The sequence below is a fragment of the Macrotis lagotis genome, chromosome 6, assembly GCF_037893015.1.
Source record: "Macrotis lagotis isolate mMagLag1 chromosome 6, bilby.v1.9.chrom.fasta, whole genome shotgun sequence".
NCBI lineage: Eukaryota > Metazoa > Chordata > Mammalia > Peramelemorphia > Peramelidae > Macrotis > Macrotis lagotis.
In genome coordinates this window covers 232,183,093-232,196,555 of record NC_133663.1, presented here as the reverse complement: position 1 = coordinate 232,196,555, position 13,463 = coordinate 232,183,093, and the positions used below count along the sequence as shown (strand labels likewise).

The 13,463-nt window shown below is 35.3% G+C and overlaps 1 protein-coding gene and 1 long non-coding RNA gene across 5 annotated transcripts in view; one reads left to right on the top strand and one right to left on the bottom strand.

Moving 5' to 3' along the window:
- ARHGAP6 (Rho GTPase activating protein 6) overlaps positions 1 to 13,463 on the bottom strand; it is a 348,047-nt gene that overhangs the window by 24,202 nt on the left and 310,382 nt on the right. For all 4 annotated transcript variants that reach the window (XM_074192457.1, XM_074192459.1, XM_074192458.1 and 1 more), the window contains one exon: positions 4,430 to 4,527. In XM_074192457.1, the coding sequence (XP_074048558.1) occupies positions 4,430 to 4,527 (98 nt within the window). The remainder of the gene's footprint in view (positions 1 to 4,429; positions 4,528 to 13,463) is intronic.
- LOC141491479 (uncharacterized) overlaps positions 1 to 13,463 on the top strand; it is an 80,097-nt gene that overhangs the window by 28,379 nt on the left and 38,255 nt on the right. The window lies entirely within an intron of this gene.

Genomic DNA, 13,463 nt, shown 5'->3' with positions numbered 1-13,463 from the left:
AGGACATTCAGTCTTGCTGGGTAGTTGATTCTCGGTTGCATTCCAAGCTCTTTTGCCTTCCAGTATATTGTATTCCAAGCCCTACCAGCTTCCAATGTAGTTGCTGCTAAGTCCTGTGTGATCCTGACTGCAGCTCCACAGTATTTGAATTGTGTCCTGGCTGCTTGTAATATTTTCTCCTTGACTTGGGAGTTCTGGAACTTGGCTATGATATTCCTAGGGGTTGGTTTTTTGGGATCTCTTTCTTGGTGGGGGGGGGGGAATCGGTGGATTCTCTCCATTTCTATTTTGCCCTCTACTTCTAGGATACCAGGGCAATTTTCCTGTAGTAATTCTTTGAAAATGATATCAAGGCTCTTTTCCTGTTCATGACTTTCAGGTATTCCAATAATTTTTAAATTATCTTTCTTAAGTCTGTTTTCCATATCAGTTTTTTCAATGAGATATTTCACATTTTCTTCTAATTTTTCATTTTTTTGGTTTTGAAGTATGGATTCCTGATTTCTGGCAAATTCATCAATCTCCCTGAGTTCTATTCTTTGTCTGAAGGATTTGTTCTCCTCAGAGAGTTTTCTTATCTCTTTTTCCATCTGGCCCATTCTGCTTTTTAAAGCATTCTTCTCCTCCATAACTTTTTGAACTGTTTTATCCATTTGACCTAAGCTGGTTTTTAGCAGGCTATTTTCTTCAGCCATCTTTTTGATTTCCTTGACTAGGCTGCTGGCTTCATTTTCATTTTCATGTTTTTCCTGCATCTCTCTCATTTCTTTTCCCAGTTTTTCTTCTAACTCCCTCATTTGATTTTCAAAGTATTTTTTAATCTCTGTCATAGCCTGAGCCCAATTTCTGTTTTTCTTGGAGTCTTTAGATGTAGGAGCTTGTGCTTCCTCATCTTCAGACTGAGTGTTTTGATCCTTCTTGTGCTCATTTGTAAAATATTTCTCAATTGTGTTCCTCTTTTTTCTCTGCTTGCTCATTTTTCCCAGCCTGCGCCTGTTTTTGGGTGCTTCCTGATTTTTTGGGACACTCCCACAAGGGTCTCAGTGTGTGAGGCTCTGTCCTCCCTCCTAGTCTGTGAATGACCATATGCGCCCCCCTCTGCCACAGGGCCGAGGTGGGGGGGGGCCCTGCTGCTCTTCCTGGGGGGCCTAGACTGCAATCAGGATCTGAATGTGGTCAGAGCCCCAGAGTCCTGTTCCTGGGGCTGAGGACAAAGCTCTGCAGTCTCTCTCTCTTCACTCCCCTCCCTCAGCTCAATGGGCTCATGCCCTGGGAGCTCCTGCTTACCAGCTCTGCCTGCTTCTGTTCCTGGATCAGGGCTGCAGAAAGACCATGTTGCTTGCTGTGTGCCCTGAAGGCTGGGCTCCACGTGCTCGCTCTGGCAGAGGTCCCCTGCTGTTCCCCCACTTTGTGCCTGGTGCTCCCTGGGGTGCAGCTCAGGAGACTCCCCTGCTGCTGTGAGCCGCAGCTCCCAGCTCCCTGGGGATGCCTCCGGGAGGCTGAGGTTCTTTCGCTCCGGTGGGCCACCCCTCTGGCGGGCCACCCCTCCGACCCCGGGAAGCAGAGCATTTCTGCTCTTTTCCAGGTTACCTTGAGTAGGAGAACTGCCTCATTGGGTCCCTCTGTGGGTTCTGTCTCTGGAAAGTTTAGTTAGAGTCCTTAGCTTATGAGTTTTATCAGAGAGTGCCTAAGACTGGATCCTTTATTGTTGCCATCTTGGCTCCGCCCCCTGAGGTTCATTCTTTATATCCTACTGCCATTACCTTTGACTAAGATCTCATGTCCCAATACCAGATTATTATAATATTTTTTCTGCCTCCAGTCTCCAAGTTTTGTCTCCCATTTCATTATACATTTTTCTACTATCTGTTTTAAGGCAACTTGATTGGCTTAGTGAATAGAAATTAGGGCTAGGAGCCAGAAAGACCAGAGTTCAAATCTGATTTCAGACACTTACTGTGTGACTCTGGCTAAATCATTTGACCTCTGTTTGCCTTAATTCACTGGAAAAGGAAATGGCAAATCACTCTGGTATCTTTGCTAAGCAAACCACATGGACAATATGGCATGCTGTGCCCATGGGGAAACATAGAGTTATACACGAATGAGCAACAACAATATCAGCTATTTTAGAATACTCTTCTTATAATTTCATTATGCTGCTATATTTCTCCATGGCTTATGAGTTTAAATATAGGTGGTCCAATGCTTTTAGATCCAATGCATTCTTGGAGATTATCAAAACCCCTCACTATTCATGTACTGTATATTCTGTTCTTCTTCTTTTCAACATTTTGAATAGTCATGGAAATAGTGGAATAAGAATGGGCAATAAGAAGGTTTTTTAATTAGGTAATGTCATACAAATAGAGTAACAAAATTCTATTTAGTAAAAAATGAGAACTCCAAAGTAATCAGTTCAACTTGATTCTTTTAAGTGTATCTCTTATAGCTCTAGAGGAAAAAAAATCTAAAATTGTTCTTAAAGAACATTAGGATTTCATTAGGAACAGTATTCCTCAGTCTGGCACCCAAAACACTTCATAATTTGATTCCATCTGATTTCCATCCAACTTTCATTCCTGCTAATTCTACCTCCAACCCTCCTAATATGAATTCTTTCTAATTAGATCCATTTCCTTATTGTTCTCCACTATATATTATGTCCAGTATTGCCTTTATTCATACATTTATGTACATATATGTATGTGTGGAGAGTTTATTTCTATCACATTAGTCTAAATCAAAACAGAATATCTTACTGATTAGTGTTGCTAATAAAAAGGCAAAATTCTCAGTACTTAGTAGGTATGAATAAAGACCGGTTGAAAAAATGAGCCATCAAAAAATTCTTCCCTTTCTGAATACCACATTTTAATTTAGTAGTTCTGAAAGGCAAAAAAATGTTTTTTGACAGAACACCCTAAAAGCATTTGAAAGAAGAAGGAGGGAGACCTATAGTACTGTATCCTTGCTTTTCTATAAATTCCTTAACATGCTCTAGTAAAAGTTTTTTGTTTTGGAGTTTGGTTTTTAAAAAAAGGAGAAAGAAAAAGAGATACTTGACTAGACACTGTTCTCTTCCTATTATGTACATTAGGTAATAATTAAATTATATATTAATATAGAGATCAGAATATTTTGTGATACTATACATTAAAGCCTTCTCCCCCACCTCCCCCTCCCATAATGACATTCCTCAGGAGTGGAGATGATTTTATCTTGAATACTCATTATTATTCTTAAGCTATATCTCTATAGAAAATTAGACATTTACTCATTAACTTGAATGGCATGGATAATCAGTACCAATAATTGAGGGCCTGGGTTTTTTTTTTTTAACCCTTTAGAGTATGTTCAAGTTGTTTAGCATTTTATATGCTCTGTAGTTAAAAAGTACAATGGTGCATGTAAGATATGCTTTACAGGCCTCAAAGATACAACTATCTTAGTTCAGTTATAAACATATTGAATGTAGTTCAATTTTGCACTATTTGCTAGCACTTAGGTCTTTTTTATATTTTATATATTCCCTAAAGTACCTTAACAGACATGAACATTCTAAGGTTTCTTGAATGAATTATCTGATTTGAATGTTGGCCTTGATCAGATCAATCAAATGACTGCTTACTATTTTGTGTATTACAAAGTCCAAGTATCCGGGGCATGGAATTTTGCACAGATTTCATTTCATTTATTAAAACCAAGTGCATAGTATTTAATGTGTGCAGCCAGTGACCCAGAACAACTTATATAAATAGAAACAATGAAGTTAAAAATGCATGAGAGCATTAATAGGTAACAGATTGACTTGAGTGTACATAAACTCAAATAAATAGGGTTCTGTTAAAGCTGTTCAATATATCCTTAAATTTTTCAGCAGTATGTAAGCTCTACAGTTAAAGGTAAAATGGCATCATTGAGGAAAGCATGCTTTAAAGGCCTCTACAAAAGAGCTACCCCATTATTTTAGTGGTATATCAATGTGCCTTGGAGTTCCTACTAGCTAACACATGGTTCTTCCTCCCCTCCCCTCCCCCATCTAAGAAATGTAAAAAAAAACAAACCCCTAAACAATCCATGAAATGCCTAATTTCCTTAGCAAAGTCAATATAATTAAAAGGGGAAATAGTCTATTGTATTTATTTAGATGAAATGAAATGGAGATCCGGCCAGCAATAGGGTCCTATGATCAAGGTAAATCACTAAAGTGGAATTTTTGGTCTAAATTATCTGGTCTGGGTATTTGCATCAATATAGTCAGCCAGATGCTTGCCAAGTCTCCACTAAACTTTGTCCTGTGTGGGAACAGCCTATGTTTAGAAAGAGAGCACAAAATGCCGTGGAAACTGGCAACCTTTCTAATTCTTCCCAACAGAAACGGAAATTCCCAACACAAAGTTATTGGATAAAAAACAAGAGTACTCACAAAGATTGGGAAGCTTTTCTTCTGAGTAAATAGTCTACAACATCAGGGTCAGTCTCTAAAAGGCTGATCAAAACTTCATTCTGGAGATCCGGAGGGACCTGAAGAGATACAAACAAGTAGAAAAGAATATTAGGGAGAAATGACTTTGAAGAGTATGGAAGTGGTTTTTTTTGATAGATTACAGAAATAAAAAGCAGTATCATAGATTATTACTTTATTGACTACAAATCATACTCTGATCTCCAATTTCAATTGTCACTATATTTTTTATTTAAAATTATATTTTTTTCACTTAAAATTATATTTTCTCTCCCATCTTTTTCCTTTATCCCTGCTCCCAAACCCTCTTATAACAAATGTGCATAGTCAAACAAAATAAATAAAAAAATAAGTCTCATTCTGCAACCTAAATTAATCTCTTCCAGGAAGTGGGTAGCATAATAGAATTTGGTCATTCAAAGTTTTTTTTTGTTTATAATGTTATATCATTGTATAAATTATTCTCTTGATTCTTTTCACTGTACTTTGCATAAGTTCATTCAAGTCTTTTTTTTTTCATTCAAGTCTTTAAAGATTTCTCTGAAATCATTTTCTTATTTCTTATGAAACATTATAATTTTATCACATACCTATATCATTTGTCCAGCCATTCCCCCAATTTCCCTTAGTTTCCACTTTTCCCATCACAAAATAAGTTGCTATAAATATTTTTGTACTTAATAAGTTCTTTTCTTTTTCTCTTTGATCTCTTTAGGGTAAGGACCTATTTATTAATAATATTGTTCCAACTTTGTGGATACTGTCATCTATGTTAAAGAAGTATTAAGAGTATTAGAGTGGGGTTAAGAATATCTCAGTTCATTTTTACTAAATTACATTTAAAAACAATTTTTAACATTTTTTTATAATTTTTGAGTTTCAAATTATCTCCTTTTCTCCCTTCCTTCCTCCTCCTTGAGAAGGTAAGCATATTAACATAGATTATACATGTGTAGTCATGCAAAACATATTTTATTAGTCATGTTGCAAATGAAAACAAGAACAACAAAAATGGAAAAATAAAATAAATATGCTTTAATCTGTATTCAGACTGTAGCAGTTCTTTCTCTGGAGTTGGATAGTATTTTTCATTATAAATATTTCAGAATTATCTTCAATCATTTTATTTTTGAGAATAGTTAAATCATTCACAGTTGATCATGGTACAATATTACTATCACTGTGTACAATGTTCTCTTTTTACACTTTACTTCGAGTTAGTTTGTGAAAGGCTTCACAGGTTTGTCTGAAACTATTCTGCTCATCATTTCTTATAGCACAATAGTATTCATCATACTTATTTACCACACTCTTTGTTATCACAAAAAGAACCAAATAACTAATCTTAAAGTTACATTCCTACAGTAATAGATACATGTATTTAGAGGGTATGCTTTCAAGGCCTCTAAGACAGTTCCATATTTCAGTGATAGAAATACTGCTATGTTTCAGATCCCTTTACATTTCTATTTTAAAGAAAATGTACAATATGTCAGAGATATTTATCAAATCATCCAGATGTGGACTGACTGAGAATCTCATTTTTCATCTGTAAAATGGACAACTGGAGCCTTTCTGAGCAAGCTCATGGAATTGTATTGATTTAAAGCTATTTAATTTTTGCTGAACTTTCAATATTGTTCAGAAATTTTTAACTCAATTGCATCAATTCCCATATTTCATAGTTATATTTAAATTTTTAAATTAAATTTTCAAGTTAAATTTTTTCATTCTCTTTAAATTCTTGCTTTGAATCATTCATTTTCAGCAGGTGACTTCAAATCCTCCTCCCTCAAATACACCTCTACACCCTTAATCTGTTGTCTCCTAACCCACATTAGTCACATGTTTTCCTCAATATCAAACACAGGGCTTATTGGCAGGAGATGGAAGTCACCAAGTCAGAAAAACTCTAAATTGAATAACTTGAGGGAAAATGTTGAACGTGACTTTTGTAGTTTTTTTTATGTTTAAGTGCACATAAAATCAATCAATAAAGTAAAAATGAAGTTATTTAAGAATAGAATATTATTCCAACAGAGACAAAACTGTCCTAAACTTATGGAAAGAAGTTGTTTGAGGGCCTTTAGTGGACAAAATTTACTCTTGCTCCGTTTTTCATTTGATATGTCAAGGGATTATCTCTCATTGGTGGCCCCAAAGTTTGTTGCTGAGTTGTAAGGACCTGGAAAAGGAGAGTCATGCTACTTCTGTTAATAAACAGAGATTAGATGTGAACCAGAAAACTATGGTTTGTAGAAATAAGGGAACCTCTTCTTTTCCTGGGAAAATCTGCAATAGTGTGGAAGAGAAAAAGTGCTTTATTTTTTAAAAAATGGCACCATATATACAATTCCATTTTTTACTATTACATACTTTCACATACTGCTTGCCCCTTCAGAGGTCTGAATGTAAATCTAAATTGGTCGTACACAAAATTGTCCCTTTTCTTGAGTGATCCAAGAATCCTTTTCTTAGAAGAGTTCTTTTCTTAGTGTGTTTTCACTATGCCTCCTTTTACTCAAAGTCATTCTTTCAGTTTAATTGGTTTAATGAACACTAAGACTTAATCAACCAAAAATTTATCATTAGCAAAGTCATGTAATCTTTCCATTGTTTAAATAGAAGTTCAAAAAAATGATCTTTTGGGCCAGAAACCTTTTCTGCCCTGGGTTTAAAGCAATTGTGATCTTATTATTTTGTGGGATTTCATAGGAATACTAGCATGAGTGATGATATTGTGCTGTCTTTCAGGAGTGATGAAGAGCTAAGATTCTTTACTTCTTAATGGAAAGCAATTTTCAAGAAATGGCTATTGATTTTTATTTCATTTTTTAAATAGAGCAAGAACTATAAACAACAACAAAAAGGAAGAGGGATTTCCAAATAGCACTTGTTTACTGAGATGATATTGAGTCATGAAAATAAACTAACTATACAATTTTAAGTAATCCCTAGGGGGAGTTGAAAATTGAAAGGGGGAGTTGAAATTGAAAGCAATAAAAAAAAAATCTCAGCAATTTATTAAATTGTTTACTGTGTGTAAAGGATACTAGGATCTAGAAATAAATCTATTTCCATTCTTTTTTTTTTTTTGTAAGTCCACACAGCTAGGTAATTATTAAGTGTCTGAGGCCAGATTTGAATTCAGGTACTCCTGACTCCAGGGCTGGTGCTCTATCCACTGTGCCACCTAGTTGCTCCTCTATTTCCATTCTTTACCGAATCTATAATCTTTTCTAAGTAAGTATATCTTCCAATTGTGCAGATGTCAATAATCTTGTGGAATTCCTGTTCATATTTTTTCATAAATTCTTTTTTAAAATGTCTACTTAATATTCTAGGAGACTTTCTTCTATGTCTTTTAACCTTTGAAGATATCACTTAGGAAAAAAAAATCTGCTATTTCTTGTCCTCTGTCCATATTAAGTGACCCATCTCCTTTTCTAATCATAGATAGCTTTTACACTATTTCTACATAAGTTATTACTGATAATATATTGCAGTCAGCTTATACTCTTCCCAATTTTCCCCAATGCTCTTTGAATCAATGACAATTTTTATTCTTTGAAGATTGTGATACATGATACATAGCCACAAAATATAATCATAAGAATAAACACATTAACAAATTTTGTTTCAGTGGGAATATATGTACTAATGAACCAACTTTATTAGTTATACACTTCAAGAATATTTCAGTCTAGAGCAGAGATGCCAAATATGCCCACCCATGGAGTGTGAACTCCAGAGTACAATTTGAACCAGATTAAACTGTAATTGAGAAATATACATACTGGACTCAAATTCAAGGTCTGCACTTTAGTAACTAAGTAACCTTGGGCAAGTTAAATTCTTTGAATCTTAATTTTCTCATGAATAAAATAAAAGACATCAAATAAATTTAGAGATAGTAAAGCACTGCAATGGATTTGGTATTGAAAAGTTCTGGTTGGTTTTGGATCATTTTTAAGTTATATCCAACTCTTTATGACCCCATTTAGGGATAGTCTTGGTAAAGATGCTAGAGTAGTCAAACATATAGGTCCGAGGTCAGATTTGAATTCAGGAAGATGAATCATACTAAGTTCAGAACTCTGATGATGTTTGTCCTTCATTCTCTAAGGCAACCATGAAGTCAGAAAGGTGATGTCATGACAAGCACATAAATTGGATTTGAATGAAAAAGTGCTGTGCTAAGTCACCATCCTCCTTTTCTCCTGCAGAACCATCTAGGTTTAGTATCCAGATATGAATCAGGATGACTAGAGATGGGCCTAGATGCAAGGCAATCAGGATTAAGTGACTTGCCTGAGGTCACGTAGATAGAAAGTAGCAAGTGTCTGAGGTTGGATTCAAACTCCCATTCTCCTGACTCCTGACTGAACTCTATCCACTGTGCCACCTAGTTGCTCCAGGAATTGGAAAGACCTGAATTCAAATGTCGTCTCTTACTAGCTCTGTGACTCTGGGAAAGTTGCTTAAACTCTATTAGCCTCAAGTTTCCTCACCTATAAATTGGCACCTATTTCATAGGTTGTTCTAAGGATCAAGTATATTCAGTATTTTTCAAATAAAAAAATTTAAAGTACTTTTTTTGATGTTGGTGATTATTATTAGATTCAAAGTCAGATAGATCCTCTGAATCCTATTCCACTATTCTTTCTACCATAATGTTTGGTTGTTTCAGCTGTGTTTGACTTTTCATGACCTCACTGGGAGTTTTCTTGACAAAGATACTGGAGAGGTTTGCCATTTCCTTATCCTGCCCAAGAGATGGATACCAATAACCACAAACATGTCTACATATGCAAAACTATTTTAAACATTCTTCTATTCATTTACTTTATTCCTAAAGTGATATCTGAAGAACTGAAAAGTTAAATGATCTGTCCATGGCCATACAGCATGTGTCAGAGACCAGACTTGAACTTAGGTTTCTTTTACTCTAAAGTTGGTCCTCTATTCACCCTACCTTAATGAGATGAGGAAATTAAAATCAAGAAAGGAGAAAAAAAAATTGGCCTGAACAATGAATGAATTGATGGGCAGAGCCAGGGTGTCAAGAAAGATCTTTTGACTCCCAATCCAGTGACTATTGCCTTCTCCCACTTTTCCTGGATCATTCTTCATTTTGTTACTGTCCTCCCCTTTCTTCCTTTCCTATCCCAATCACTTATATGTGGTTTCCTTGCTATGCTCCAGCCAATAGAGCCAACTAAGGAAGCCAACTTATTGTCCTCATAGATGACTCATCTGTTCCTGCCTCTGAGTATTTGCTCATTCCATTTTTCCTCAACCTGGAACAGCCCTCTACTTCCTCTTCTTTAAAACATATACCCCCCACCCCCATTTCTCTGTGAAGCTTTCACATCATAACTTGGTTCCAGTTATTTTCATCATTCCAACAAACCCCCACAGAATTTGGACATAACATTGGTTTTATATATATGGCTGAATACTGTACATATATTTCTGCTGCTTTGTTGTTATTGTTCTTTAAGGATTTTTAATGTTTCACAATGGAGAGGATTTGGGAACAGAGGAAGTGGTTTCAAATTCTGATTCTTCCACTAAGTTAACCTATGTGACTATGTCACTTCAACTCTCTGGAACTCAGTTTTTAAATGGCCTCTGAAATTTTTTCCATCTCTAGATTTATGATATTATGATCTCTTGTCTCTGAGTTCTTCTTTTCCTCTGTTCCTTCCAAATGGATTGAGTTTAAGCTCCAAGAGCATAGAACAAGTTCCCATAGTGCTTGGTATAGTTTAATGCAGGGCAAAGTTGATGCCTAAAAGAAATGTGCATGTGTGGTATCTGTTGTTCAGTTATTTTTCAATCACATTCATTTCTTCATGATCCCTTGTGGAGTTTTCCTTGCATAAATATTGGAGTGGTTTGCTATTTCCTTCTCCTTACATCATTTACAGATGAGGAAATGAAGGTAAACAGAGTTAAGTGACTTTCCTAGGATCACACTAATTAGTGACTGAAGTCAGTTTTGAACTTGGGAAAATGAGTCTTCTTCATTCCAGCCCTGATACTCTATCCACTACAGTACCACCTATTACAATATGTTGTGTTAGCAGATGCCATATATAGATAATAATGTTGATACTGTCATAGATGCAAATATATATATATATATATATATATATATATATGTCTGTCTCTATATACATATACTTATGTAAGCAATTGCTCATTCACTATTGACTATGGAAAAAACAATAGCGTAGTTTTGTAGTTCTTCATGGAGTTCTGTGGTTACATGCTCTGGCCCAGATGATTCTCTGTTTGTAAGTAGTACAAATGTCATGCTATCAGTATAAACAAAAATTGTCCTTTACATTTTTTTTTCTTCCTGGCTGGGATCACCAGAAAGAACTCCTATACATTTTGCAGAGTTTTTCCCCTCCATAAAGCTACTCTAGAAATAAACCCTATAATAAATGACTCAAAGGTAACTGTTTTTGTATTCTTACCAACTAGAAATTTGCATTTTGAAAAAATAAGGATGATTGTTATGAATCTTACTCTCAAAAACCTTACTTGAAAGTGCACATCAATGAAAATGTTGGTTTAAAAAAAACAAAACCTTAACACTAAACTTTAGTTTACATTTTCAATTCAATGCATCTGCATTGCTTGTCAGTCATAAAATAGCTTTTTAGCAAATTGGAGTTTTATTTCTGGTGTTTCTACAGCAATGTTAACCCTACAAGGCAACTCTTTAGATTTTAACGTTTCATTTAATTGCAGAGCTATCTCTAAAGGGAAAAAAAAATTATTTTCATTTCCTCTGTCTTGTCTCAGAGTGAAAGTACAAACACTTCAAAGATAAAGAATAAAATCATTGAGACTAAGAAGGTCCACCTTCAGCATGGCTTGTCCTCTACATGAAATTAAAAATTGAATTAACAAGGCTTCTCTCCCAGTATACTCAGATGTGGAAAGAAATGAGAAGCTTCTTGTACTTTCTAAGCTGCTGTAAGGAAGTCACTAACAGAATTGCTTTGGAGGGCAGTTCCCAGGGCACTCCAATCTGTCCTTACTAAGGCCCTTCCACCAAAGTCTATTTTGACTATTTTCATTTTGACTAAGAACATACTTTGGATGGTTTTAGAATTGCCATGACAAATGGATAAAACCCCACTTCGAGTACTGGTAGCTAATCATCACAGGATACTAAAAATCATATTCCCAACCTATAGGACCTGGAAATAAAAACTGAATTCAGATCTTGCTTCTCTCCACTGACTTAGATTAGTAAAAAGTGATGGACAAAGATTAGAGATGTATAAACTACCCTGTCCCTTGTATGTGATGAATAGTTGGTAGAATTAGATTGTTTTTTATCTTGGTGTTTGAGATGTCTGAAGAAGGAGAAAATGAACAAGAAAGAAAGGTAGCAACCAGAGAGGCAGGAAAATAGAGTGAATAGAACAATGAATTTGAATTCAAAACAATGTGGCTTCAAATACCACTTTAGATTCTTACCTGCCTGGGCCTTAGTTGTTGTTTTTTTTTAATTTTTAAAAGGAAGGAGACAGACTTCCTTTTAAAAATTAAAAAACGCTGGTTTCTGAAGCCCCTTCCAGTTTAAATCTATAATCAAAAACTAGGTAAAAAGAAGCATTAATACTCATATGAGATAAGTAGGGTAGCCAGGTAGAGTAGTGGTCCTGGAGTCAGGACAACTCATTTTCCTGAATTCAAATCCATCCTCAGACAATTACTAGCTGTGTAATCATAAGTAAATTGCTTAACTATTTGCCTCAATTTACTCATTTGTAAAATGAGCTGAAGCAGGAAATGGCACAACACTCTAGTATTTTTGACAGAAAACAAGTGGGGTCATAGAGAGTAGAAAATGACTTAAACAGCATCAATAATTAGACAGGTAATAAAACTCTGGGAGTGTTATATATCTTGCTTTAACACAGTGTCTGCCTCAAGACTGGAACTTGGTAATGTATAAACTAACTCAATTTTCTTTTTCCTTTGCCCATTATGCAAAGTGCTTTCATTATAGAAATGTGAGATTAAATGAACAGAAACCAGAAAACAGCACTTGTTTTGATATAAACAGCTTGTTGTAATCATATCAACAAAGTCTGAATCCTATGAACAATTTGCTGGGACCACAAAATAGCCTGTTTTCAAGGTACTGGTTGTGATAGGATTTTGCTGATTATGTCTCTTCCTTTTTTTTTGTATTTTATTTTTTTAGTCATGTAAAAACTAATGGTCCCTTCCATTGGTTTTGGAAAGAGACCTCAAAGCAGAAATACCACCTAAAAAGAAATGCTAAATTAGAACTAATTCTTAGGATTATGGAAATAGGAAAAAATAACAGGTAATTAATTGCAATAAATTTATAAATGAATGAAAAGAAAAAACCTGCTAGAGTGAGAGAAAATTGTACATTTTATTCACAAACCTTGCAAGATACACCTTACAAGGTATGGGTACCTAGGCATGAAGCATGAATTAGTTTTCAAAGTCAGGTAATTTATGGTCTTTAGAAACTTTCCCCTCCCTCTTGGATGTTCATAGGCACTCAGAGTTTGATTTACAATCTAAGAGGTCCACCCATTCCATGACATGCCCCTAATTAGATTCCCCCCCACATCATAGCATGATATGCTAAAGAACCCCAATCCTCACAGGGGGTGTGTGGGTTAATATTCAATTACCTAATTGTGAAAACTCAGTAGCATTAGGTCAAGATCTCTAGATGATTCTTGACCAGTTGAGAACTGGTTTGGTGTTTGGTATCCCTGGAATGGGATTAGGAAGACTCTTCCAGTCTTATGATTGGCTGGGCCATTCCCCCTTTGTAATGGATTCCCTAAAGGCTCCCCTCCACACCTTGTGAAGACCAACACCCTACATTTCTCACAATAAATAACCAGATAAATGTAACAATTAGGTTTAGGGTATTTTCTGGTTAGATTAACTGGGCAATTGCTTAGGTTTTTCTCTTTGA